Raw genomic sequence first — 25,817 nt, 5'->3', positions numbered from 1 at the left:
TGCGCATGCTGGGAGACCGGCGAGCAGCGAGTTGCAGTAGTCAAACTTTGAGAGGACAAGTGGACGCTGCAGACACTGCATAAAAGGATATTCTAATACGCTCTGCAGAAAGTGCAATATCCGTCTCTGCTTTTCAGAGGAAAGGAACTGCTTTTGGGACTACCATTGCACGTCAACAATGGACCCGTGGTCTTTGAAGTTTTCATTCTGTTTTATAATATTTATCCAGTTGTTTTTTTTCCCATAAATTCTGATTCATCAAAATATGACTGTTGGGTGATTATTATTAATTAAATGTACTGTTATAGTGCTATGTAAGCAATCCACACTCCAAATTAACCATTAGTTGTTTTGTGTATTTGTTCTGACAGTTTGAGAGCAAATGCTGAAATTCTGCTCCCAACTAGGCCCAACGTTGCATTATTACGTTTCCCTAAAAACGTACAAAAACATATTTTTTGAATTAATCCTTCTTTATTTTCATCAGAAGACTCTTACAACATCATCTGACAAAAAAAAAATGTTTTTAGACATTATTTTTATGTTTGGGTCTTACAGGGTTAAATGGAAAACAGGAAATGGGAATCACTTCCGTGTTTAGGTTGTAGTTAGCCGAGGGTTGCCAGGGTTGAGTCTTTCACGCTCTCCATTTTTCTTCTGCCCGTTCTTGCTGGTAAGTAATAATGTTTTATGTTTTTTGGGGGGGTTTGTAAATCAATTTTACAGAATAAAAAGCTTCTAAATGGTCTTGCAGAGTCAAAAAAGGAACCCAGTAAAAGTCTAACCTAAAGCACAGATGAAGAGAAGAGATTAAGGCAGGATTATGTAGTAAAACTTTAACATATTGCTACAATATGTCCACTTTCACTTGAAGCGGTAAATGTAAATAATGGTTCAGAAACCTCTGATAATAAGCAAATCCCCTAACATTTTCATAAATTACTGTATAGCTATGCCACTTTTATGAAAACACAGATGTATCACATACTTTGTAGTTCCTGGTTAAGAGCCAGTTATGCAAGTAGACAATCAAATGCAGTGCTGGCCAAACCTGCTCCTGGGGATCTACCCTCTTGTATATTTTCGCTCCAATCCCTGTTCTAGCAAATAGGAATTACCTTGTCAACCAGATAAGTATTACATTCAAGTGTGTTGGATTAGAATTGGAATGAAAACCTACAGGACTGTAGGAACAGGTTTGGGAAGACCTGGGGCCTGTACTACGAATCAAGATTTGGCGTTAGCGAGGTAACTTCAGGTTCAACCCAGGGTTTTCTGTACTACGACGGTGGATCAATTGTTACCGGGGTAGATCGCCATGGTAACACATGCTGACCGCCTAACCTGGTCGGGAGCAGGTTAAGTTGGAGATCAGAGATCAACCGGTATAAAAGCCCCGCCCACTAACTCATTCTTGAGGATAATGCCGTCACCTTTCATAGAAGATCCTGTGGAGCTTGCTGCGCGGATAGTGAGAGGCGCGCTCAGAAGAGACAGAACATTTAGAGACCGACAAAACCCTTTCGCATTCCCTCATGAGTATCTTTATGAAAGATATAGATTCTCAGCAGAGCTGGCGTATCTTTGCCAGCTTCTTGAGCCGTATGTTGCCAATGCGACACATCGAAGCCGTGCGCTCACAGTCCCACATGCATAGCGTTTCGTTATTTCGCTACGGGTAGCCTACTTTTATAGTGTGGGTGATTCGGAGAACCTCAGCAAGAACACGGTCTGCCGCGCAATTTGCAAATTATTTTCTTTAATGGCTGTTGCCACCATATTCTGATTAATGGAGTGATGAAAAATAGATATCCAAAGTGCCCTTTGTAAAAACGTTGGACTCTATGTTCACAAAATGAAACAAGGATTTTCATTCTGTCTTCATGCAATGTTCTGATTTCCGTTCTGGAAATGTATGCAAATTATATCATATTTTACAACTTAATGCATCATTTGCTCATTTAAACATACATTTACAGGAAACTAGTAATGAAAACAATATTTTACCTAATATTAGTTATCAACTGGAGAGGTTTCATGTTGATATGTTCCCTATTCACTGGGGTGTCTCCCCTTAACCCATTCTGTTGTCCTTGGGTTGCTTTGAGCCATTTTCTAATCATTTCCATATCAGAAAAGTGTGTTTCTTTCAACCAAAACATTTCAAACCAAAAAGAACAATGTGTATGGTACCATACAATGCTCTTCACAAGTTAAATAAATGAAAATTTCACTACTTTCATTGAATTTGGATGTTTCATTCACTTTTATAGCATTTAAAAAAAAGAATAAATAGGACATTGAAAGAAAGAAATGGTGAAAACCCCCACAAAAGACAAAAAATGTACAACAAAAAGGTATAAAAAGATCAAAACGTAGAAAAAAGTATAACAAATACATAATCATGTGTTCTCCCTTCCCTAGGAACACAGAAAAGCCAGCCTTGTTTTTTTAATTAAAAGCCTCTTATACTCTATATCAAGCTCCAGGGTTCTTTTATACAGGGCCCTCACATTGTCTGCTCCAACCTGAAACAAATAAAGAACATCGTCTCTTTGCAAGGCACACTTGGAGAAAGTTGAAGGTGTCCATTTGACTACTGTGTTTCAAGGTTCATTGCTTATACCTTGTGTCTTTGTCTTGGCCTTAAAGTGGAGACCCTAGGCTCAGGGGGAGGAAGAAGTTCCTCTTCCTGCTCAGTTTAACACCAATAGCAATTTAATCAATTGAGTCATATTTGAGGATTTGTGTCTCATGTTCAGACCACCACCATTAGCAAGTCATTACAGACACTTAAATCACAGCCACACGTTCACACACTCTCACCATCTGTGTTGCAAGTGGTAAAAAAAACAAAAAATGCTCTCTGAGCAGGCAGACACTGATCGTGATCAGTTTCCTGATCATCTAGGACCTCCACTTGAGAAAGTAAATGGCATATTTGATCAATATTCAGCAACCACATGGCATACATACTGGCGTATGACTATTAGTTTTACTGTTACCTCTGTATGGCACAGTGGGACAACAGTGGGTGGTGGCAGCAACACCACTGTATTTCCTGTCACTGCAGAGAACAGTAATCCATTTCACTCCTACAATATTCATAAATAATTGTTGAATGAACATGGTCACATAGATTGCTTGAAACATACATATGCTTGGGTTTCCGAGCTGCTGCCACCAGGGTCTGAAGAAAATGCCCCCTGTCACTCTTTCCATCATGGGGTGACCCTGATACCCCCCCCCCCCCCCCAGTTTTCTTTGCCTAATTTTTCTTCCAGTTGGCTACAAGCAATTTCATTGTTCTATAGGCCCTTTGTAGCTATACCAATATCCTACAAAAGGGACTGACTCAGGCAATTCAGCCTTGTACTTGTTGGCCTTAAAATCTGTGCAAGTATTGCCTTCTTACCGTTTTGAATTATGGTTTTATATTTATTTTTTATTTGCTCCCACGATTGTTTGCCACTGCCAGGATTGCAACTAAAATAATACGGCAACAGTTTAACGTTATGGAATTCACACGTGTAATTATGGTCACATCTTGTGCCTGGGGCACAATATATCAATAAATCATGTAGCTTACGCATTTACAGCGTCTGCTATTTTCTGCCAGCTTGGCAACAGCGACTTTGTTGATTTTTGTCTGTATTATATGTCTGTATTCCTGATATGTTTGTATTACAATATTTCACGCAGGAGGAGTAGACAAAGTTTAGAAGATTATTGTCGGCTCCTCCTGCGTGAAATATGCGGCTCTTGTTTTGTCCATGTTTGCGATTGGACATACGGTGCAAACACTGCCCCTTTAAGTGAACGCGCACGTCTCTAGATTGGAAAGATCTGGGTTGAGTTACGCTGCGTTCACACTGCAGCGTTTTTTAACGCTCTGCATCGCTTGCCTTCCCACAGTACACCACGCTCGGGGGCGTGTTAGACAAGTTAATACAGAGTTGTAGTTCTCTAAGGTCACTGTTGTAGTCATGGCCAAGCGTGCAGATTTGGGTTCATGTACTCACAATATCGATCAAAATACCACTTTTACACAACATTTATGTAAGTGCAAGATTTTACTAGTGCAAGATTACAGTAGAATACATGTTACGCCACCGGTCACTCAACCAGTCGTTTGTAGGCTGGGCTAGCGAGCTAGCAGTGGCACAGAACAGTCACGTAATGTGACGAGACTAAATTTTAAAGTAGGCTATAAAAACACACTAGGAACAATGACAACATCGGCAACCATGCACCATGCATTATTAGTTTAATTTATTCTTTAAATTCAGGCTCGTCACATTAGTAACTTTGTTCTGAACAGAACTGGGTGTGCAGACACATACGAAAAGTTTCTCCTCCATCTTGAAATTGTCAAACCTAGAAATGTTTACCATGACGAACACGTTACAAGAAACCAATCCGATTGGCCAACGCTAGCGTTTTCACGCTCCTCATTTACATAAAGTTGAGAAAATCCAACTTGCAACGCTCCGCTCCGCTCCGCTCGCCTTCCCACAATGCTCTGCGCGAGCGTCAACGCCTGGTTTCATGAAAATGAATTGGAAGCCGACGCCCCGCGCCGCCCGCTCCGCTGCAGTGTGAACGCAGCGTTAGAGAGTTGATAACCGCCGTCGTGATACAACTTATCGTGACTGCGATTGTTTCAGCCGGGTAACTGAAAGTGATCCAGAGCATGTTGATCTTGATTCGTAGTACAGGCCCCAGATCTAGTATTTGGGTGTTTAGGAGAATATACTGTTGTCAGTGCTTAATTTGTAAAGTGGGAGGTCCCGGAGCGCAGCTGGGTGGATCCGGCGACTGAAAACAGGGGTTGGAGGTAACGGAACAAAAAATAAAAATACACTTCCTACGTAGCATCTCTGACTAAGAAAACCTAAACAACGCTATGTGTACATCAGGGCAATGTTTATTTTAATTTCAGAACATGCACTGCATGGGCGCGAAATGTTTTTTTTTTTATACACTGGAACAATCGTTTTTACAAGCAGCAATTATCCATCGGACTATTATAACTGCTGTGTCCACCCTGGTCTCCGCATTCTTGATCGGCGGAAACAATTTTTGCTTGTTTGGGATCCAGATGGCCAGCGTATTTGAAAAAGTCACTTGAAGTGCTTTAGGTGGTGGGCTGAAGCTCAAAATCGTGCATTTGAACGATCCCTGGTGATGGAGGAGCTGGATTTTTCTGTATCGCTTTAAAACTTTTCTACAACCCTTAATTTTTTTTGGGCATGTCCAGTTCTTGCACATTTTTCAAGGAACAAACATTTAGTTTCTTTATCGACACAGGCATGTTTTCTGGACAACTATGGTCCGCATCCAATAAGAGCACATGACACCTTCATAAAATCCACCAATCGTATACCCCGATATTCAAGACGAGTAAAGTAGGAAGTAAACATTCACATGTGCATTTTAGTGAGCCGGTATTTTTTCAGTGGTCGACTGGGCTTCAAATATATGGAAAAAAGTAAAACAAATGGCTAATTCAGGTATTCTCTAAACAAACATTGCATCATTCCACTTAAACGAGCATATTTGTTATATTATTGCTCTGCAATTTGTCATCAGAGCAAGTCATCAGAACAGTTAGGTGATAATGAAATGTGCAGAACATTGTTCAAATAAATGTACAGTATTGTTTTATATGTGTGTTGCCTAAACATATAATAATGACATGAATCAATGACATACGTAATTATAATTGGTCAAGAGTAGGTATACCACATCAGTAACACTTATCAATACACATTGACATCTCTGCACACTTGGAAAACGAACCTCATTAGCATAATACACGCATGTGCACAATTAATTGTATTGCTAGCAGTGTATTCAAGGCCACAAGTAGTTGCAATCATGCTGTATGCATGTAGGTAGCAAACCAAAAGATGTAATCTACCCATTTACTGAAGCTAGTTGGTCCAAGTTTGTTCAGAGTCCATTGCAATTGCAAAATTGACAGCAAGGAAAGCATTCTTGCAGAAAAAGCAGTGGAAAGATTCAACTTAAATTCAGCACCTCAGAACCATTATGCTAGGTCAGTGGTTCCCAACCCTGGTCCTCAGGGCACGCCTGTCCTGCATGTTTTAGATGTTTCCCTGCTCCAACACACCTGATTCAAATGAATGGGTCGTTATCCAGCTCTGCAGAAGCCTGCTTATGACCATTCATTTGAATCAGGTGTGTTGGAGCAGGGAAACATCTAAAACATGCAGGACAGGGGAGCCCCGAGGACCAGGGTTGGGAACCACTGTGCTAGGTAATGCTGGATTTCACAGGGGTGTTACAGTAACTTCACCAACACAATAAATATAGCTAAAGCACGTAAGAGTGAAAATGCAGCTCTGGAGAAGGTTTTCTGTATTTTTACATTTACATTTAGTCATTTAGCAGATGCTCTTATCCAGAGCGACTTACAGTAAGTACAGGGACATTTCCCCCGAGGCAAGTAGGGTGAAGTGCCTTGCCCAAGGACACAACGTCATTTTGCACAGCCGGGAATCGAACTGGTAACCTTCGGATTACTAGCCAGACTCCCTAACCGCTCAGCCATCTGACCCCCGTATGTTGTATAGCAAAATGTACAGTGGGGTCAATGTATACAAATAACCTACTGCAAAATCAATTTTGCTGTTACAATCTTAAGTGCACCACATTTTATTTGAAAATTAGTTAACATACATTGCATGCTTATTAAAAGCACAGACAGGACGGGCAGGGCAGAGGAGAGGATGGGCAGGACAAAGAAGACCTATAATCTGATGTGGAATACCATGCCCCTCTAGTCGTCAGAGTGTCTGCTCCCATGGTTTTTGTACAGTAAAGGCTATAGAGTGAAGAGATTAAAAAATATAATCTTTAGATGTTTAAGGACAGAGCAAGAAAGACAATGACGAAGGTTAAAGGTCGGGAAATAACTTTTAGAGCAGACCGAGGCCTATCGCTCGTTTGATTATGTTGACACAGCTCAGTCTCCCATCACCAGCCAGCTCAGCCTACTATCTCCAGTCAGCTCAGGGTCCCATCACCAGCCAGCTCAGTCTACCATCTCTAGTCAGCTCAGGGTCCCATCACCAGCCAGCTCAGTCTACCATCTCAAGTCAGCTCAGGGTCCCATCACCAGCCAGCTCAGTCTACCATCTCATTTAGTCATTTAGCAGACGCTCTTATCCAGAGCTCTTATCCAGATCTCAAGTCAGCTCAGGGTCCCATCACCAGCCAGCTCAGTCTACCATCTCAAGTCAGCTCAGGGTCCCTTCACCAGCCAGCTCAGTCTACTATCATCCAGTCCAACAAGAGGTAGACACAAGACAGCTTACACCCTCTACCTGGAACACATTATAGCATCAGATGTTTAAAAACAGTCCAACTCGGATGTTGTGTATTACTTTTTACAGGGTTTTTGGGGATCACTTGCAAGGGCTACCCCATTCAGGGTCAGCCAGTGTCGATTTTAAGTCTCCTCTAAACACAAGAGGAAGAGCCAAGACTACATAAACACTTTCAACATGCTTCATATTATGGTATTCGTTGTATAAAAACGTCTCAATAATGTTCTCATATTTCTTTGTGTTTTTTGGCTATCCTGAGCTCAGCCAGCTAAATCTCCAGGTCAGTGAGTGCCCAACAGTTTTAATCACCGCCACTGATTTAAAAAATGAAGAAAATAAGGTAAATTAAATTAAAGACAGACAGTGACACGGAAAGCAAGTATTTAATTAAAGCTCACCGAGCTACCATTGTGGTGCAGAGACTTGTAGGCTTACTAGGCTAGGTACTTGACGCATGGTCACCTAGGTTGTTTTTACTATCAGCTGATCCTGTTACGAACCATTCGATTAGCTAACAAGATGATACACGAGTTCTGGTTGGTTGGAGAGTTAGGTAGTTGAGACGATTGCCTGATAAAGTTGCTAACTTTGAACTAAGCTACAGAAAAGTGATGGGCATTCCAGCTCTTTTTCGTGAGCCGGCTCGTATGGCTCAGCTCACCAAAAAGAGCCGGCTCTTTTGGCTCCCGAATGGCTCTTTAAAAAATACATGTTTTATCTATGAATTTGACTATGATGGGTGTGAAAACAATTTGAATTAAATTATGAAATGAAATCATACTCGACCATAACCACATATCTTTAAAAATGCATTGATTTGTCATGGCTCTCCTCCGAGTTTTGACTACTCTCTGACTGTGTGTGAGTTGGCTCGGCCCTCCCTCATGCAGGATTGACAGGAACAGAATGTGAGGATGATTGTGTGCGCCTTTAAGACTACAAGTATTTTTTTGTTGTTCTTTGAATTAGTCAATTATTTTAAATACAATTAAGATTCATTATTTCATAATAATTTAGTTTTTATAGGCTGTATTAATCTATTAAAAATAGAGTCGGCTCTTCAGATATGCGAGCCAGCTCCCGACGTTCACCTTCAAGAGCCGGCTCTTAGAGCCGGATCGTTCGCGAACTACCCATCACTACTACAGAAAAAATGTGCAAGAATTGGATGTGCCAACAAACGAAGAAAAAAACAACGACAATAAAAACGACAAAAATTATAATATCAAAAATCCAGCACCTCCATCGGCAGGGAAAGGTCATTTCAAAAACTAAAGCAGATACGCGGGCTCGGCCCACCACCTACTTCCCCCTGTCTTACCCTGAAAATTAACCTCAAAATGCATCGAAAATGCAAACACAAGATTCTTGTGGAACTTCAATGGGAAATAAAGACTCACAAGCAAGGTAACAACATTGAACACTACACAAACAGTAATTTTTTTTCTTTCATTTTCATTTAGGCAAATCATTTTTCATAGTGACACAGGAGGTTCCGGATCCAATAAAAAAGGTTCTGGATTCAACGTCGAACACGCGTGTTCTGGCTCAAATTAAGCCCTGACTGTTGCACTATAGACCAATTATCACCCTACGTCACACGACGTCGAGCAGGCTCAACTGCGCATGTCGGTGGCAAAAGACGAACTTCTCCCGGGTATATACACTTAGAGTGTCGATTATATATCTCTGGACACTGGATTGCAGGGCTTGATATTAACTTTCTGAATCACTTGTCATTTGGACAAGTACATTTACGTTTCACTTGTCCATGCACAAAGGTCACTTGTCCCCCCAGACCTTTAAATAGCCTGACGAGTGAAACTGGCCAAATTAGCCTGGGCTGCGTTTCCCGAAAGCGTTGTAAGTTGATCGTAGAATCCATCGTACGACAAATCTTAGTTTTACGGGCCGTTCCCAAAGACACCGTAGCTAAAGTGTCTCTTGAAAATTCGTATCTCTTGAAAGCGCATAGATTAGCCTACTCCTTAAGAGCATGGGAAACGCACGTAAGAAATATCTATGGTTTTGTTATTTTGCTCGATTGTTGCTACGATCCATCGTTATCGGGAAACGCAGCCCTGGCTAGTAATAACGTCACTCGTAGTCGCTTTCTCAGGCAAATGATGAATGAAACAGGCTTGGTTAAAGAAATCCGAGATGCTGGCTATCTTCAGCAGGCTCGTATCTACTTAAAACAGTCCTCCCTGACGTTTTAAGTGTAGAATGGAGTGAAATACAACATTATGCACACTGCCAATGAGTGACCCGAGTCTGACTGAGGCTAACGTCAAAACAGTGTACTGTAACGGGGACGCAGTCTCACTCAGATTGTACACAAATAACAAAAATAATCGGACCAGCTGGCTAAAAGCAGAATTCCCATATCTCTTGAAAGCTGCCCTGATCGACCTTTTTGGTGTAGAATTGACTGTAAAACTGTAAAAAAATATTAATTTTGTGACATGACGTGAAGACATGGCTGCCGCCCAAGACTATGCGGCCTACCGGGTGACATTCTCACTCAAATTTCAAGACTTTTGTGCCGCAAAATTCTGATGTGACAGATCAATGGGCAATGGGCTTTCTCTTAAAAGCTGTGCTCCTCGACCTTTTTGGTATTTTTTTTTATCGAACTATTTGTATAATCCGTGTAACTCTCTAGCCATTATAAAGGCTATCTTTTCCCAGTTTTCTGCCACCATGCTGCGCGTGCATCCCGAATGTTTACAAACAAATAATTGGTCTGTCAACTTTCGCTGTTAACTTTCAACTTTATTTATCCTTCAAAAGGAAATTAGTGTGCAGCAGGGGTCAGAAACACATACACAACACAGAACAGAACAGAGCCAAATGCCAACAACATTACACAACACAGAACACACAATAGAGACACACCTTCCCCCAAACCCCATGACAGGGTCCAATTGGGACAGTAATGGCCATTGGCAAAAAATAAATAATAAAAAAATCTTGATGTCAGCCAAGTGAACTCAGGTTCCTAATAGCCTCAGGAATGAAGGAATCTCTGGCACGACCAGTTCTTAACCTAGGTAGCCTAAAGCGGCGACCAGAAGGGAGCAAATTAAACTCTCCGGAAAGTGGGTGATCAGGGCAGTTTAAAATTTGTTTAGCCTTACCCATAACCCGTTTATCATATATATCTTGCAACTGGGCTAACTGTACCCCAACCACCTTAGATGCTACATTTATCAGCTTTGTAAGCTTACGCTTGCTGATCAATGGAAGACCACTGTACCACACCACAATGCCAAAAGTCAAGACAGATTCAATAAAACACAGTAAAACAAAGTCATCATAGTCATGCACACCCTGAATGATTTAATCTTCCTCAAAAAGAAAAGTCTCTGTTTGGACTTTTTACAGACAGCCTCAGTATTGCTCTCAAAAAATAATTTTTTGTCGATGATGGTTCCTAAATATTTGTATTCAGCTACAATGTCAACATTCTTGTTATGAATAACAGTTTGCGGAACATTGTGCTGTGACTTACAGAAATCAAAAATCACATCCTTGGTCTTAAAAACATTGATAGACAAACAAAAGTTATCACACCAAGCAATGAAATCATCAACAACAGGACCGTGCCCCTCCTCCTCATTGTTCAAAAGGCTCACTATAACTGTGTCATCTGCAAACTTCACACATTGCCTATTCTCAAACCTACTCCTACAGTCATTAGTATATAAAATAAAAAGCAATGGTGAAAGGACACAGCCCTGAGGATAGCCTGTGGAACAAAGGACTTTTAAGGATAAGGCACCATTAACCCTCACACACTGCGACCTATCTGACAGAAAATCCAGTAACCAGCCAATTAGGGTAGAATTCAAGTTAAAAAGAGCCTGAAGTTTTTCAGCCAACAAGCATGGCTGAATAGTGTTGAATGCTGATGAAAAATCGATAAAAAGGAGCCTAGCATGAGTTTTTGGGACCTCCAGATGTTTATAGAGAGAATTTAACAAGGCAAGTTTCTGCTAGCCCTATAGGCAAACTGCAGTGGATCTAACTGTTTCTCCACCTGCTCCAATAACACCTGCTTAACCAACTTCTCAAAGGTTTTCATCACCAATGAGGTAAGAGCTACAGGTCGAAAATCATTCAAGATTTTGGGGTTGTTACACTTAGCCACAGGAATGATGATAGAATGTTTCCAGATTCTTCGCACTGTTTTCGTCTGGAAGGATTGAAAATCACTTTGAAAATCTCACTTAACTGACCAGCACAGGACTTAAGCACACGACCACTGATGTTGTCAGGGCCAGGACTTTTCCTAACCTTAATTTGTTTAAATAATATTTCAACCTTAGAGACATCAATATCAAAAACAGAGGAGTCACTGGAAAGATTATCACGCATGTGACTAATTCTCTCACTAAAATCACTATTAGAAAATCTCATATAAAAACTGTTTAGTTCATTAGCTAGCTGCTCGTCTGAATTAAAACCATTTAAGGAGACAGTGTTACTGCCTTTATGTAGGCCTGTCATCAATTTCATGCCGTTCCACACAGATCTGATGTCCGACTCACTGAATTTAGACTCGATTTTACTCTTATACTTAAGTTTGGCCTTTACAATTTCCGCCCGCACAACCTTACTAATTTCAGCATATGCAATCTGGTCGCCACTATTAAAAATAGTCCTCTTTTCCCTCAACAGATTTTTCAGTTCCTTAGATATCCAGGGCTTATTATTGGGGTAAGAAACATTGTCTTAGATGGGATCACACTGTCCACACAGAAAGAGATGTAGCTGCATACAACATCTGTCAGTTCATCAATGCTGCCGCATTAATCCTGAAGGGCGGACCAGTCGGTACAGTCAAAGCAGCCCTGTAGGGCCAGAGTGCTCTCCTCATTCCACACCTGGACCACACGTGTCTGCACTTTGACTCTGCAGCACAGGTCTGTATGTGGGGAGTAGGTGCACCACGTTGTGGTCAGAAAAAAACAATAGGGGGACCTACCACAGACTTATAGGCTCCCTTGATAGAACCATAGCAGAGATCCAATGTTCTGTTACCCCAAGTGGGGCAGGTGACGTACTGGGTGAATCTGTTCAGCGTTTTTTACAGTTGACATGATTAAAATCACCAAAAAAGAAGCAAAGGGCATCGGGAGAGATAGATTTGAGTCTTTGAGCAACGGAGAAGATGACGTCAGAAGTGGTTTTAGAGTCCGCTCTCGGGTGGATGTACACTACTGTTAGGAATATTTGGGGGAATTCCCAAGGCAGGTAGAAAGGTCTAACAGACACAGACAGCAGCTCGATGTCCGGTAAACAAATCCGATCGCGCACAGTGGCACCATTGCACCACTTGGGGTTGATGTACAGGCAAACACCCCCGCCGTGGCACTTCCCCGTCACCTCTGGGTCACGATCCAGACGGATCGGAACCCCAAAACCATCAATGCTCACTGTAGAATCCGAGTCAGTGTCTGTCAGCCAAGTCTCGGTGAAAGCCACCACCCTGAACTCGCGCATCGAGGCCACACACGTTTGCAGTTCATCAGTCTTATTCTTTAGGGACTGGACATTAGCCAGCAGCATTGACGGTAAGGGAAGACATTTCTTTTAAATTAGTGCGGCATTAGTGCGGCGGAGTGCGGCAACTTAGTCGTTGCCGCACTCCGCCCCATTTCCCCCTCTTCTTGGTTTGTTTACCAGAAGTAGTAGGACGCCTTAAACTTTGTGTCGAAGCATTGTCACGGATTAAAACATAACGATTAAGCTTCCCACGACTTAATAACCGGGTTAGATCTTGATCCACGTAATAGCTTGATTTAAATCCCAGGACCCTCGTATATTAGATCCCTCGTATATTAGATCCAATCGGGCTTGACAAACCCTGAGCGATGTTCAGCACAATTGCCAGGAGTAAGAAGGAAAATATCTCCATTGTTGGTCATGATACCGTAGACAAAAACTAGATAAAAAATAGTTTGAGTAGATAAAAAAAAAAAAAAAAAAAAAAATAGGGTTGCAGACAATATACAAATTGAACAAACAAACAGACACGGACACCTGCTACCGGTCGCCACAAAGAGCAGCGCCCATCATGATCTATAGAACGTTTACTGTTTACTGACACAGTTTGGGGAACATTAAATAAATACCAGTAACAGATGAGTTTATAGCCTAAAAAAGGCGGTTGGAAGGCCTTAACAACTGTCATGTCACAGCTGGCAATATCAGAGAGAACAGACAGTAAGTCTGAAGTAAAATGCATTCTATTGAGGGTACAGTGACCCTATAAGCATTTTAAGCTCAAATGTGGCCACCATGGTTGTATCAAATAGATTTTGAGAAAGAAAAAAACTAACACAAAATGACAATTGTTTTTGTTGTTACCCACCACCGTTACTCTCTGTGGCCACATATTAGTAAATACTAGCCAAAATGTGTCAATCCTCATTAACATAATCGTTGAGGAAGAGGCATGTTGGCAAGTTTAATTTACATTGTTGTAAAAAAAACAAAAAATCTATAAACTATGTAAGCCATGAGATTCTACAAAGGGTTGCTATACTCGGGCATAGGTTTCATTATACACCGCGTTTCAAATTATTATGCAAATGATATCTTTCTCTGATTTTCCTAAATAGTCGATGCAAATGACAGTCAGTATAATTTTCAAGTCCATCCATCCATCATCTGCCGCTTTTCCGGGAGTCGGGTCGCGGGGGCAGCAACCTAAGCAGGGAGGCCCAGACTTCCCTCTCCCCGGCCACTTCCACCAGCTCTTCCTGGGGGACCCCGAGGCGTTCCCAGGCCAGCCGAGAGACATAGTCCCTCCAGCGTGTCCTGGGTCTTCCCCGGGGCCTCTTCCCAGTGGGACGTGCCCAGAACACCTCACCAGGGAGGCGTCCAGGAGGCATCCTTATCAGATGCCCGAGCCACCTCAACTGGCCCCTCTCGACACGGAGGAGCAGCGGTTCTACTCTGAGCCCCTCCCGGATGACCGAGCTTCTCACCCTATCTCTAAGGGAGAGCCCGGACACCCTGCGGAGAAAACTCATTTCGGCCGGCCACGATCTCGTTCTTTCGGTCACTACCCACAGTTCGTGACCATAGGTGAGGGTAGGAACGTAGAACGTTTTATAGAGCTTTACTTCATTAATTTACAATTACATTTACATTTAGTCATTTAGCAGACACTCTTATCCAGAGCGACTTACAGTAAGTACAGGGACAATCCCCCAAAGCAAGTAGGGTGAAGTGCCTTGCCCAAGGACACAACGTCATTTGGCATGGCCGGGAATCGAACTGGCGACCTTCAGATTACTAGCCCGACTCCCTCACCGCTCAGCCACCTGACTCCCTTTTTAAAAATGTTAAAAACAATTGTCATTTGTTGAATTTGCAGCCTATTTACTGAAATCAAAAGCTATTTCAATCAATAACATCATAACAGGGCAAATTACATGTTAACATAGGACCCCTTCTTTGATATCACCACAATTTTTGCATCCATTGAACTTTTTAGAGAGTTTCTGCTTGAATTTCTTTGCAGGATGTCAGAATAGCTTCCCAGAGCTGCTGTTTTGATGCGAACTGCCTCCCACCCTCATAGATCTTTTGCTTGAGGATGCGCCAAAGGTTCTCAATAGCGTTGAGGTCAGGGGAGGATGGTGGCCACACCATGAGTTTCTCTCCTTTTATGCCCATAGCAGCCAATGACACAGAGGTATTCTTTGCAGCATGATATGGTGCATTGTCATCATGAAGATTTTACATTTACATTTAGTCATTTTAGCAGACACTCTTATCCAGAGCGACTTACAGTAAGTACAGGGACATTCCCCCGAGGCAAGTAGGGTGAAGTGCCTTGCCCAAGGACACAACGTCAGTTGGCATGATCGGGAATCGAACCCGCAACCTTCGGATTACTAGCCCGATTCCCTCACCACTCAGCCACCTGACTCCTGATGATTTTGCTACGGGAGGCACGGTTCTTCTTTTTGTACTATGGAAGAACGTGGTCAGTCAGAAACTCTATATACTTTGCCAAAATCATTTTCACACCTTCACGGACCCTAAAGGGACCTACCAGCTCTCTCCCCATGATTCCGGCCCAAAACATAACTCTGCCACCTCCTTGCTGACGTCACAGCCTTGTTGGGACATGGTTGACATCCACCAACCATCCACTACTCCATCCATCTGGATCATCCAGGGTTGCACGGCACTCATTAGTAAACAAGACTGTTAGCCAAATAGTAGGTTTATGCACAACTGCAAGCCTCTGGAGGATCCTACACCTTGAGGTTCGTGGGACTCCAGAGGCACCAGCAGCTTCAAATACCTGTTTGCTGCTTTGTAATGGTATTTTAGCCGCTGCTCTCTTAATCAGATGAATTTGTCTAAACCTTCCTCCTTATGCCTTTATCTGCACAAACCTGCCTGTGCTCTAAACCAGTTTTTGTGAAATATCTAATGTTTTCATACCTTGTCCAAGGCATTGCACTTTTCGGCAGCAGAGAGATCCTTTTTCTTTCCCATATTGCTTGAAACTATAGCTGTTTCTTGGCAAGCTCCTCTCTGTGTGCTTCATTTAGTATTTGCTGCCTCCTAATGTCCTTTCCTATTATTGAAGTTCACAACATTTGGTCATCATACAGTCTGAATGAGTATTACTAACAAACTGTTTGTTTCTCTTTCAGTGTATCCCTTGAAAGAAGACAAAACAATTATTACACTTCAGAAAAAGATGGAGAGAGAAGATAGAACGATAAGAGAAGACAGTCTTGAAGGTGGGACAGAACTGGTGGATGTCTTTAGGATACTCTCAGATTTACCAAAGGAGAGACTGCATAGCCTGACATTAAAGTTGGGCAGCAGCCCAGCTGAGAAGCTCACACATGCCATGTCCCTTATTAGTCTTAGGAGAGGGACAGAGGCCCTGGATAAGCTCCAGACCCTAGAAGGAAATGGCATTGCTAAATATCTATCTGAAAGGGTAAACATTTGTGGAGTGACGTTAAATAACTTCAGAGTGGACAGAACAGCAATGGCAGAAGACAACTTAATATATCTGGCCAGGATTTTCAAGTTGTTGGCTGAGGAGAGGTTGTGCGAAACATTTCTAAGAGATTGTGCATATAAGAGGGCCCTTAAAGCTTGCAGGCACACGGAAGGTACTTATAAGGAAGGTCAAAAGTACACACACTTGGATCAGCTGAAAAAAGAAGCAAAAAAGGTCTGTGGTCCTCGGATTGAAGATGTCATTCAGGATACATTTTCCTTCAAGAACTTACCATCAGGAGAGTACTGTTCTTCATTACATGAATCAAATACAGCTTTGAAAACTCAAACTTCTGGAAATCATCCACTGAGCAACCAAAGTCTGCCTTCTTCTCTACAGACGTACATCTCCCAAGGTCTCCCCACTCATTTAGAGATCAGTGTATCTGAAGATAAAATATTTTCCAAGCTCCCACCTAACCAGATGGAATCACCTGCTGCACATTTTGATAATACAGAAAAAGATGTATTACAATACTACAGTAAATCTCAGATGACAAATGGACCTCCACCCATTAACAGAGTTAATACATCCATCTCACCTCACATTCCCTCTTCTTCAGCTCAGAATTGTTCCCCCTCCATGAAAACTGAGACAAATCCGAACACTTTTCCAAAATGTAAAACAAATGTGGAGGAAGAAGAGTCAGTCTTTTACTCGTTTGTGATCCTGCATGCTGAAGAGGATATAGATTTGGCTGAAAGGATGAAAGAAAAATTAGAGGCTCTGAACATTGCTTTAGGAGCAACTTTCTCCCATGACTTTGCAATCCCTGGCAGGAGCACTCTTACGTGCATAGAAGAAGCCATTGACAACTCAGCCTTCACTCTTCTGCTACTTACGAGTAACTTCAACACCCGTCTTCTGGAAATTGAAACTAATTCAGCTCTAATGAACTCTATTAACAACCGACATAAGTACAACACTGTCATCCCTCTGCACCCAAAAGAAAATTGTATGCTCAAAGAAAGAATGCCAAAACTTCTGCAGATTTTGGTTCCATTAAAAGAGAATGAGATGTTTGAGAAAAAAGCAAAAAAAGCCATCAACCCAGCAAAGATTGAAGACCAGAGGCAGGTGTGGAGGAAAGAGCAAAGGGTGAAGGAACAAATGAGAAGAAAGGAGAGAGCGCGTGAAGATATCAAGCTACAAATGGATTTAATCTGTGAAAGCAAGGAGGCTGATAAGATACAGCAGGAATGGAAGCCTAATTTGCCACTGGGTGAACTCAACATCCAACATCCCTTGACGTCCCCTAGACCTAATATTCATATTGAGAATGCTAGTTACATAATAATTGGTAATGATTCCAAAATGACGGTGGGTTTAGATAGGAATAGCTTTGGGGACAATGATTAGTTAACATGTTAGTACAGTTACGTTTATATGAGAGAAAAGGGAACTTTAATTGTTTTCTGAATATAATGTTGAGTGTACAAATGTGTTCAGTCCATGTGAGGTTGGCATGTAATCTACAGGTGTAACAATTATGTCCATTCGCTTTAGTCATTCTGCAACTATTTTGCTTTCAGGGGAGTTTCAATTGAATTCATTGAAATGCAAAACAAAATCAGTATATAATGCAAGCTTAAGCAGCATATCATGACACATTTTGGTTCTGCAGTTTACCACTTTGAGTTTAGCAGGATATTAAAACTATTTCAGTCAAGACAGTCTTCTCACTCACGTATTGATTAGCATTTATTGATAACCATAGACATGGAAATAGGTTTGACTTGGGCGGAGTGGGTGTGTCTCGGGGAAGCCCTCTAGCATTTGCAAGCACATACATAGGGAGCAATATGAGTAATAATCTCCCTGATGTATAGAAACCACAGCACCACAGATCATACAACATGGATGAGTGTGTGCGTATCCGTGAGGCCTTTTAATTACACCTTATCGGACGTAGCCCAATGGGCTTGAGCGGGCAAACACAGGTGCCGTTAATAAGCGGATGACGCTCGCTGCCCAAGTGCCATGCCTGAACTAGGCTTCGCTCATGAGGTTAAGGTTAAATTGTAAACAGCTATATTTTCATACATTTGTTCCAAACTGCAACCTGGCATTCATGTTCTTCTGAACTACTAGTGGTGTGTTGCCTCTGGCTTATGTAGACTTCAGCACTTCCCTCCCTGGAAAGTAAGGTTGGGTATTGACAACTGGTTCCATTTTAGAACCGGTTCCAAATTTCCAAGAACCGTGGATTCGATAAGACACGCACATTTTGATTCCTCATTTCGGTTCCTGACTTCATTACAAAGGGTTGAGGGTTGATTAGGCTACGATCCCTTGGTGGTATTTTTCTGTTAATAAATTTTCTAATTTGCAACAGGTTTCTTCCGCACCATCGCTTGTACTCCCCAAGTTGAGCCTTTCGCATGGCTAGAGGCTGATTGATTGACTTTACAGCTCAAATAAAGGCTAAAGCCAAATGCTGTGTGGGGCACAAAAAAGGCAAGATTTCTCAAACGAATTAGTTGGAGAGTTCCGAAATATTTGTAGCGAAATATGGGCAATAGAAATGAATGGATGGATGTTGAGGATTTCAATCAGAATCAGAATCAGAACAGGATTTATTCGCCATGAAAGTTTGCACAGACAAGGAATTTGCTTTGGCAGGAAGGTGCATACAATAAACATAGTGTAGCTGAGTGTAGCTATCTGGCAACTCCAGCTTTGACGTTCTAAGATGACAGAAAACAACTGAGTCTTGTTGAACGTAGGAGTTATTTAGCTGTGTGTATGTTCCGATAGTAAGTTAGCTAGCTAGCTGCAGAGCTGTATCAGCAGTGTTCATGTACATTTGGTAGTTGATAGCAGCACGGACACTACGCACAAATGGGTCGGCCCGCAGGAAAACATAACAATTTCCCCAGAAATAGAAATTGTAGGTTAGGCTACCACTCACTTGTATTTATTTATTTATTTCCATCTCATAATTTGACATCAACTTTTGATGCTTTTTGTAGTTATAGTGTATAGTACAGGATAAGATAATTGGCCTACACATTTTGTTGAATAAATACAAAAAGCATGACATTTTTTGTTTTTCACAGAAATATCAATGGATATTCTCATTTGCCTATCTCCACATCAGAATAAGATGTAACATAAGATCATATTCTTATGTTTTTTCTCTCCAAAGAATTCTTGGAATCGGAACCAAGATTTGATAAGAACCGGATTTTAAAACTAGAACCGGAATCGGAATTGGTCAAATTGAAACAATACCCAACCCTACTGGAGAGTGGAGTTTTTTGTGTCAATGATGGACCAAACTGAGAATACTGCTGAGAAATATTGTCCTTAACTGATATTTTATTTATTTTTGCACGAAAGGCTTTCGTGATTATGATTATAAATAGCATAGACATACAAATAATTAGCTAAATGTACATTATAATTATTTACATTATAATTATGCAATACAATAACTTGAAAGAAGTTTGACATGTTCTTCGGTTTATACAACTTTACTTGTAAATACATGCTGAGAATCAAGATTTGATGAGAAAAGTTTGACAGATATGTAGAAAATGAATTGCTGTAAACACACTGCTCAGTCTAAGCTTATGTTAATACAATTTCTAACTGCAGTGATACATGGTGATAGGTGTTCCTGATCATTAAGATTTTTTTTATGACAAATTATTATATATATATATTTTATATTCAATAAAATTAATAATAGCTTGTGAGCGTTCATTGTGGTCACAAATCTCTCTTCATCTTCTTCTAGGGTAATCTCTTGTCAAGGCATTACTGACATTTTGGGACAATGTATATTCACTAGTCTGAACTGTCAGAAAATGGTTTCTCATATGGTCTTTTGTAAATCAGCTAGTTGATGGAGATGACATTCACATATCATGTTTCTCCTAAATACAGAATTAATTTAAGTGATCGCTGAAGCATACCATTTCAATACGCAGGTCATAAGCTTGCTCACATTTCACTATTACATTAACTAGAACAGTGCTCGCATCTCCCGTGATGCAGCCATTCGGTTAGTTGATTGGGTGTTAACTTATTGTATATGGTAATTTGCCATGAGAGAACAGATCATCATTTACTTACTTTGTTGGTGGAACATACTGGTAGTTGAAATGAGGTCAACTGATCCAGGGAGTGCTCAATATGTTGACCATTTTTTATAAAAGTTGAATTATCTACTATAGTAATGGCTGTAGTATAAACTACAAAAAGAATCATTATTAAATCACATAATTACTTCACATGGTTTTTATGGTCAAGGCTTTAAATGTTGTAGGAGAATCAGGGCAAGGTAAACCTAAGCACCTGAAGAGTCTCAAATAACATAGCTGATAACAAATGTGAAAGTCTTAACATAAATTGTCTTTAGTACTCTTACCTAGTTCATATCATTGCTTGATCGATGAATGCAACCCAAGTCTAGAGTAATGTATTGATGAAGAAAATTCAAAGTACTAAGTCCTTGGGTTAATTTCTCTAAGTTTGAAACAGCACTGAAACTTCCACAGAGTTTGATGCAAAGTGTTTAATCAGAATCCAATACAACAGGGTGATGCCTTTCAAACGTGAGCCAGATTCTGCAGAATCAGACTGAGAAATCTTCTCCGGACATTCTTTTTTATATCTAAACCTTATCAGTTCTGTAAATTTGCTATTGGTACAATATTGTTTATCACAAATGCATAATTCATTTTACACTCTATTGGTCTCTCTCTCTAAAGGCTTCAGATTACAGGTGCATAGAGAATTCATCTATTTTTTGTAGACCTGCTCTGACCTTGACGGCCAGTCACACTGGGCTCCGGGCCGTGGGCCGTAAAATTGCCTCATTACTGCTGGGTTTTGTAGTTTTTCTATAATAGGGGCCTGATCACATAGCCTTTTCTCACACCCAGCCCCAATCATCCAGATTAACACTTTTGGGCTTAATTTTCCTTCTATATTTTAGGGGAATTGCTAACCTGTCAATGGCTTTGCATCAGGCTTTTTTCAGTAGTGTAACATATAAAGGTATAAAAGTATAAAAGTGATTTAAAGGCGTATTTCAATCATATAATCCATACTCTTTCTTCATCTTTCATAATTACAACAGTGTGATATTATTCCACTTCAGTATGTAAAGTCAAGTTTTTGAATGCAACTTTTAATAAAAGTTTATAAATCTCTCAACAAATTACCCATAAATATTAGGGAAGCTAACACTCTAGACATTTTTAAAAGACAGCTTAAAACCTACCTTTTTACCGAAGCATTTAAGTAATTTTATCTCAAAAGGGTTTTCCTACTTTTAAAGTTGTTTTCTCTCTTGAACAGAGATCTTATTGGGATTTTTATTATTGTTTGAATTATTTATCACTTGTATTATTGTTTTTATTGATTTTATGTAAAGCACATTGAGCTACAATTCTTGTATGAAATGTGCTATATAAATAAAGTCTTACTTACTTACTTACTTACTTACTCTAATTGAATGTATTCATCATGCAGGGACCATAGGAAAGAACATGCGTTCATGTCTGCCAGTCCAACCATTGCAGTGCATCCAGTATTCACAGCGCTTCACGTTTTCCATATTTGGTTATGTTACAAGCCTTATTCCAAAATAGATTCAATAATTGTTTTCCATCAAAATTCTACACAGAAAACCCCAAAATGACAAAGTGAAAAAAGTTTGTTTCATTAGTGGCCAAGCAGCAAAGCTGTGCGTGTGTGTTTCTGACGTTAGTGATGTAAGTGACTGTGGATAGCAAGTTAGCCACCGTTAGTTTGACTTTTCACCACAAAAACTTCAACTGTGCAACGGAACGTAAAATCGAATACAAGCAACGCAATCGCTGCCAAGACGAACCTTTTGACACCAACATTGTCTATGTAGTCCAAATATTGAGGGATCCTTAGGGGTGGGAAAATAAATAATAATAATAATAATATATATGTGAGAGAACAAAGGTTGTGCCCTTGCCGAAGGCAAAGCACACCCAATAATAATAATAACTAGAGCGGGTACAATTTCTGGGGAAATTGTGGGGTCGGTTGCAGATGGGTGTTTAAATATATATAATATAAATGTTTACAATTTATATTTCAGTATATTTTATATAAAAATGCATACTTATTATTTATACAAAATATACAAGAGCTAGATTGGTTTATGGTAACTAGCTGGTCCAATGCTTCTCTACACGCCCTCGCGCTGCCAGAGACATGGAACCGCCCAGAGAACACTGCAACTCCAGCTGCTCTCTCCGTCAACCACTCGTTCTCTCACTCACCCTGCTCAACCGGGCGAGGTGGTGGGACAGGTTTGCTTCTTTCCCCTCATATTAAATACACATCCACCCCACTTTCTGTTACTGCCAAATCATTTGAACACCATTATGTGATGCTAACTGATCCTATCAAAGCATTTTTAGTTGTCCTCTATCGCCCACCAGGGCCGCTAGTCAACTTTGTGGAGGAGCTGGACATGCTCCTCAGCGTCCTACCGGATGATGGAACACCGCTGATAGTCCTTGGGGACTTCAACATCCACCTCTAAGGAACGCAGGCCGTCGACTTCGTCTCTTCTGACTTCCTTTGACCTAACGCTGCTGAACACACCGGCGACTCACCAGGCAGGAAAACAGCTCGACCTCATCCTGACACGTAACTGTATCACTGACTTAACCTCTGTAACCCCACTACACATCTCTGATCACTCCTTTATCCAATTCTCTGTCTCTCTCCCTCCAACTCCTCCTACCTCCCCTCCCCTTGTAACTTTCCGCCGCAACCTCCGCTCCCTATCCCCCTCCCATTTGTCCTCCATTGTAACATCCTCCCTCCCATTGACAAGTTCATGTCCCACCCCACTGACACTGCCACCAACACCCTGTTATCCACTTTAACTGCATCATTGGACACTGTCCCCTGTCAACCAGGCCCGCACGATCTTCTCCCTCTTGCCCATGGATCACGGATGTTGTTTGTGAAGAACGGTCCATCCTTCGGGCAGCTGAGAGGAGATGGCGCTAGTCCAAAGATGGTCTGGACCTTGATAAGTATCACTCCCTCCTTAAATCCTTCTCTGCCAGCATAACTGATGCTAAAACCCACTACTTCCTGAACAAAATTAACTGCTTCAAACCCTCACAAACTTTTCTCTACCTTCTCCACCTTTCTAAACCCACCTCCCCCACCCCCCCCCTCCACCCTGACAGCAGACGACTTCTCCTCCTTCTTTGAGAACAAAGTTGCTGACATTAGCAGTCGGTTCCAGCAGAGGGTTTCAAACCCTCCATCTCCCACGATCTCTCAATCACCCTGGGATCTGCGACGGTGACTCCTTCATCCTCTGCCAGGAACCTCGGGGTGACCTGTCTGAGCATTCCACCCAGCTGCTAGTCCAAGCACTTGTCCTCTCAAAGTTGGACTACTGCAACTCGCTGTTCGCCGGTCTCCCAGCATGCGCAACCCGCCCTTTCCAGAGGATTCAGAATGCGTGGCCTTGCCCAAGGAAAGTCCTTGCCCAAGGAAAGTCCTTGGGCAAGGCACTTCACCCTACTTGCCTCGGGGGAATGTCCCTGTACTTACTGTAAGTCGCTCTGGATAACTTAATGTAAATGTAAAATGTAAATGTAAGACCCTGGTACTGACCTTCCGAGCGGTGAACGGGACTGCACCCGACTACATCAAGTCTCTCCTTCAGCCTTACACCCGCCACCTACGTCTTCTTCTGACAACCGTCTGGTGGTCCCATCGCTCAAGCGCGCTCTGTCCCAACACAAGCTCTTCTCCTGTCTGGCCCCCCAATGGTGGAATCAACTCCCCACCTCCATCAGGGACACTGACTGTCTCCCGACCTTCAAGAAAAGGCTCAAGACGCACTTGTTCCGGGAGTACAACGGCACTTAGGAATGCTTGGCTGGACCTGATGTTAGTTTCCTCCAGGATCACAATGACTCGTATTGGGAGACTTGTTGCTCTTGTTGGTTATTTGTAACGGTTTTAAATTCTTGTACTCGCTGTGAAATATTTTACTGTTGATTGTTTTTCTACAAGTACACTCTTGCACTTTTTTGAGTTTCATGTTGTTTAATTGTAACTTGTTTAACTGCATGCTCTTATGGTTCTTCCCTTTGGCACTTATTTGGTTTTTCACAATGTATGCTTCATGTTTTGTCTGCTCGCAATGTTTGGGGCTATCTTGTTGTTATGATCAGTGACCTATGCTCTTTTGTAAAGCTCTCTCTTGGAAGTCGCTTTGGATAAAAGCGTCTGCTAAATGTTTAAATGTAAATGTATTAGGGTTCCTCCGGTAGGAGGGAACCTATTGTTTTTGTTAGTATTCTTATTAGGGTTCCTCCGGTAGGTCACTCATTACTCCCAGACGGTCACTTGGCCCATGTACGCCCATAGGTGGCGCTGTAAAACACGCCCGAAGTCTACGTGATTTCACCAGCGCCCCATTAGTCCAAAATGCCTGTAAATTGGTAGACAGCCTTATTTCTTATGGGGAACAAAAAAGCTACAAGGACCCATATTGTCAGAATTATGAATTTTCTTGTACTGTCCAAATTTGCTACAACCTTCAAAACCCTTCTGCTCATGAAACATAGATCAAATCGACTTGAAATTTGTTACAGATTTGTAAAATACATGTTTTCCTATAGGGTCAAATTTTATAAGGAATGCAATACAAAATGGCTGAAAGAAGTGTATTTATGTAAATGTCCACATTGCCACAATATCTTTGTGTTAATAAATAAAATACAATTTTGACTGATGGTTTTTCAAACGTTAGTGCCTTCAAGTTGACATCATTCTGAACTACCATACGCAATTTCACCTTGATATGTCAATATATGATTGAATCAAATTGAATTGCTCCATAGCGCGCGCACACTCATCCTGCCCCTTGACACACGAGCGAGCTTGGCGAGACACACACACATGCTTTCTAGAAATTGTGTGCTGACCAAGCCCCCACCCTCAGTTTTTAGCTCCTGTTTCATTTTGCTTCCAATCGCAGCTCGCCATTAGGAATATAAATTCTTTTTCGGCGGCCATTGTTGTTTTCAACTGGAGTCGCCTGATAGCCATGTTGGAGGCAGCCACTTTCGGTAAGTCCTATTGTTACACATTTTAAGATATAATCAATGGTTGGGTTTGTGAAAGTACACTACTCTTGAATTATGGTGAAGGTTTGAGCACTTTTAGACCTTTAGATCGTGAGTTTGAAGTGACGGAAAACCGAACTCGAAAAGTAGCACTAGCTTTTTCCCTCTGTGTTTATAATTGGGTGTGCTCAAGCCTTCGGCGAGAGCACGACCTTTGTTCTCTCACATATATATTTATTTATTTATTTATTATTATTATTTATTTTCGCCCCCCTAAGGATCAGTCAATATTTGGACTACATACACAACGGCGGTGTC

The 25,817-nt window shown here is 41.4% G+C and overlaps 1 protein-coding gene across 1 annotated transcript; it reads left to right on the top strand.

Annotated features, from left to right (window-relative positions):
- Positions 1-623: 623 nt before the first annotated feature.
- ticam1 (TIR domain containing adaptor molecule 1) lies at positions 624-18,541 on the top strand. The gene is made up of 2 exons (XM_067230808.1): positions 624-673; positions 16,043-18,541. The coding sequence occupies exon 2, from the start codon at positions 16,090-16,092 to the stop codon at positions 17,761-17,763; it is 1,674 nt and encodes a 557-aa protein (XP_067086909.1). The 5' UTR covers positions 624-673; positions 16,043-16,089; the 3' UTR covers positions 17,764-18,541.
- The last annotated feature ends 7,276 nt before the right edge of the window (positions 18,542-25,817 follow it).

Source organism: Osmerus mordax, chromosome 27 (genome assembly GCF_038355195.1).
Source record: "Osmerus mordax isolate fOsmMor3 chromosome 27, fOsmMor3.pri, whole genome shotgun sequence".
NCBI lineage: Eukaryota > Metazoa > Chordata > Actinopteri > Osmeriformes > Osmeridae > Osmerus > Osmerus mordax.
Note: the sequence above shows the minus strand (reverse complement) of the source record. Positions and strands in the feature narration are given on the sequence as shown.

Coding starts and splice junctions, on each gene's coding strand:
- ticam1 (XM_067230808.1), top strand. CDS start 16,090: ATGGAGAGAGAAGATAGAACGATAAGAGAAGACAGTCTTGAAGGTGGG.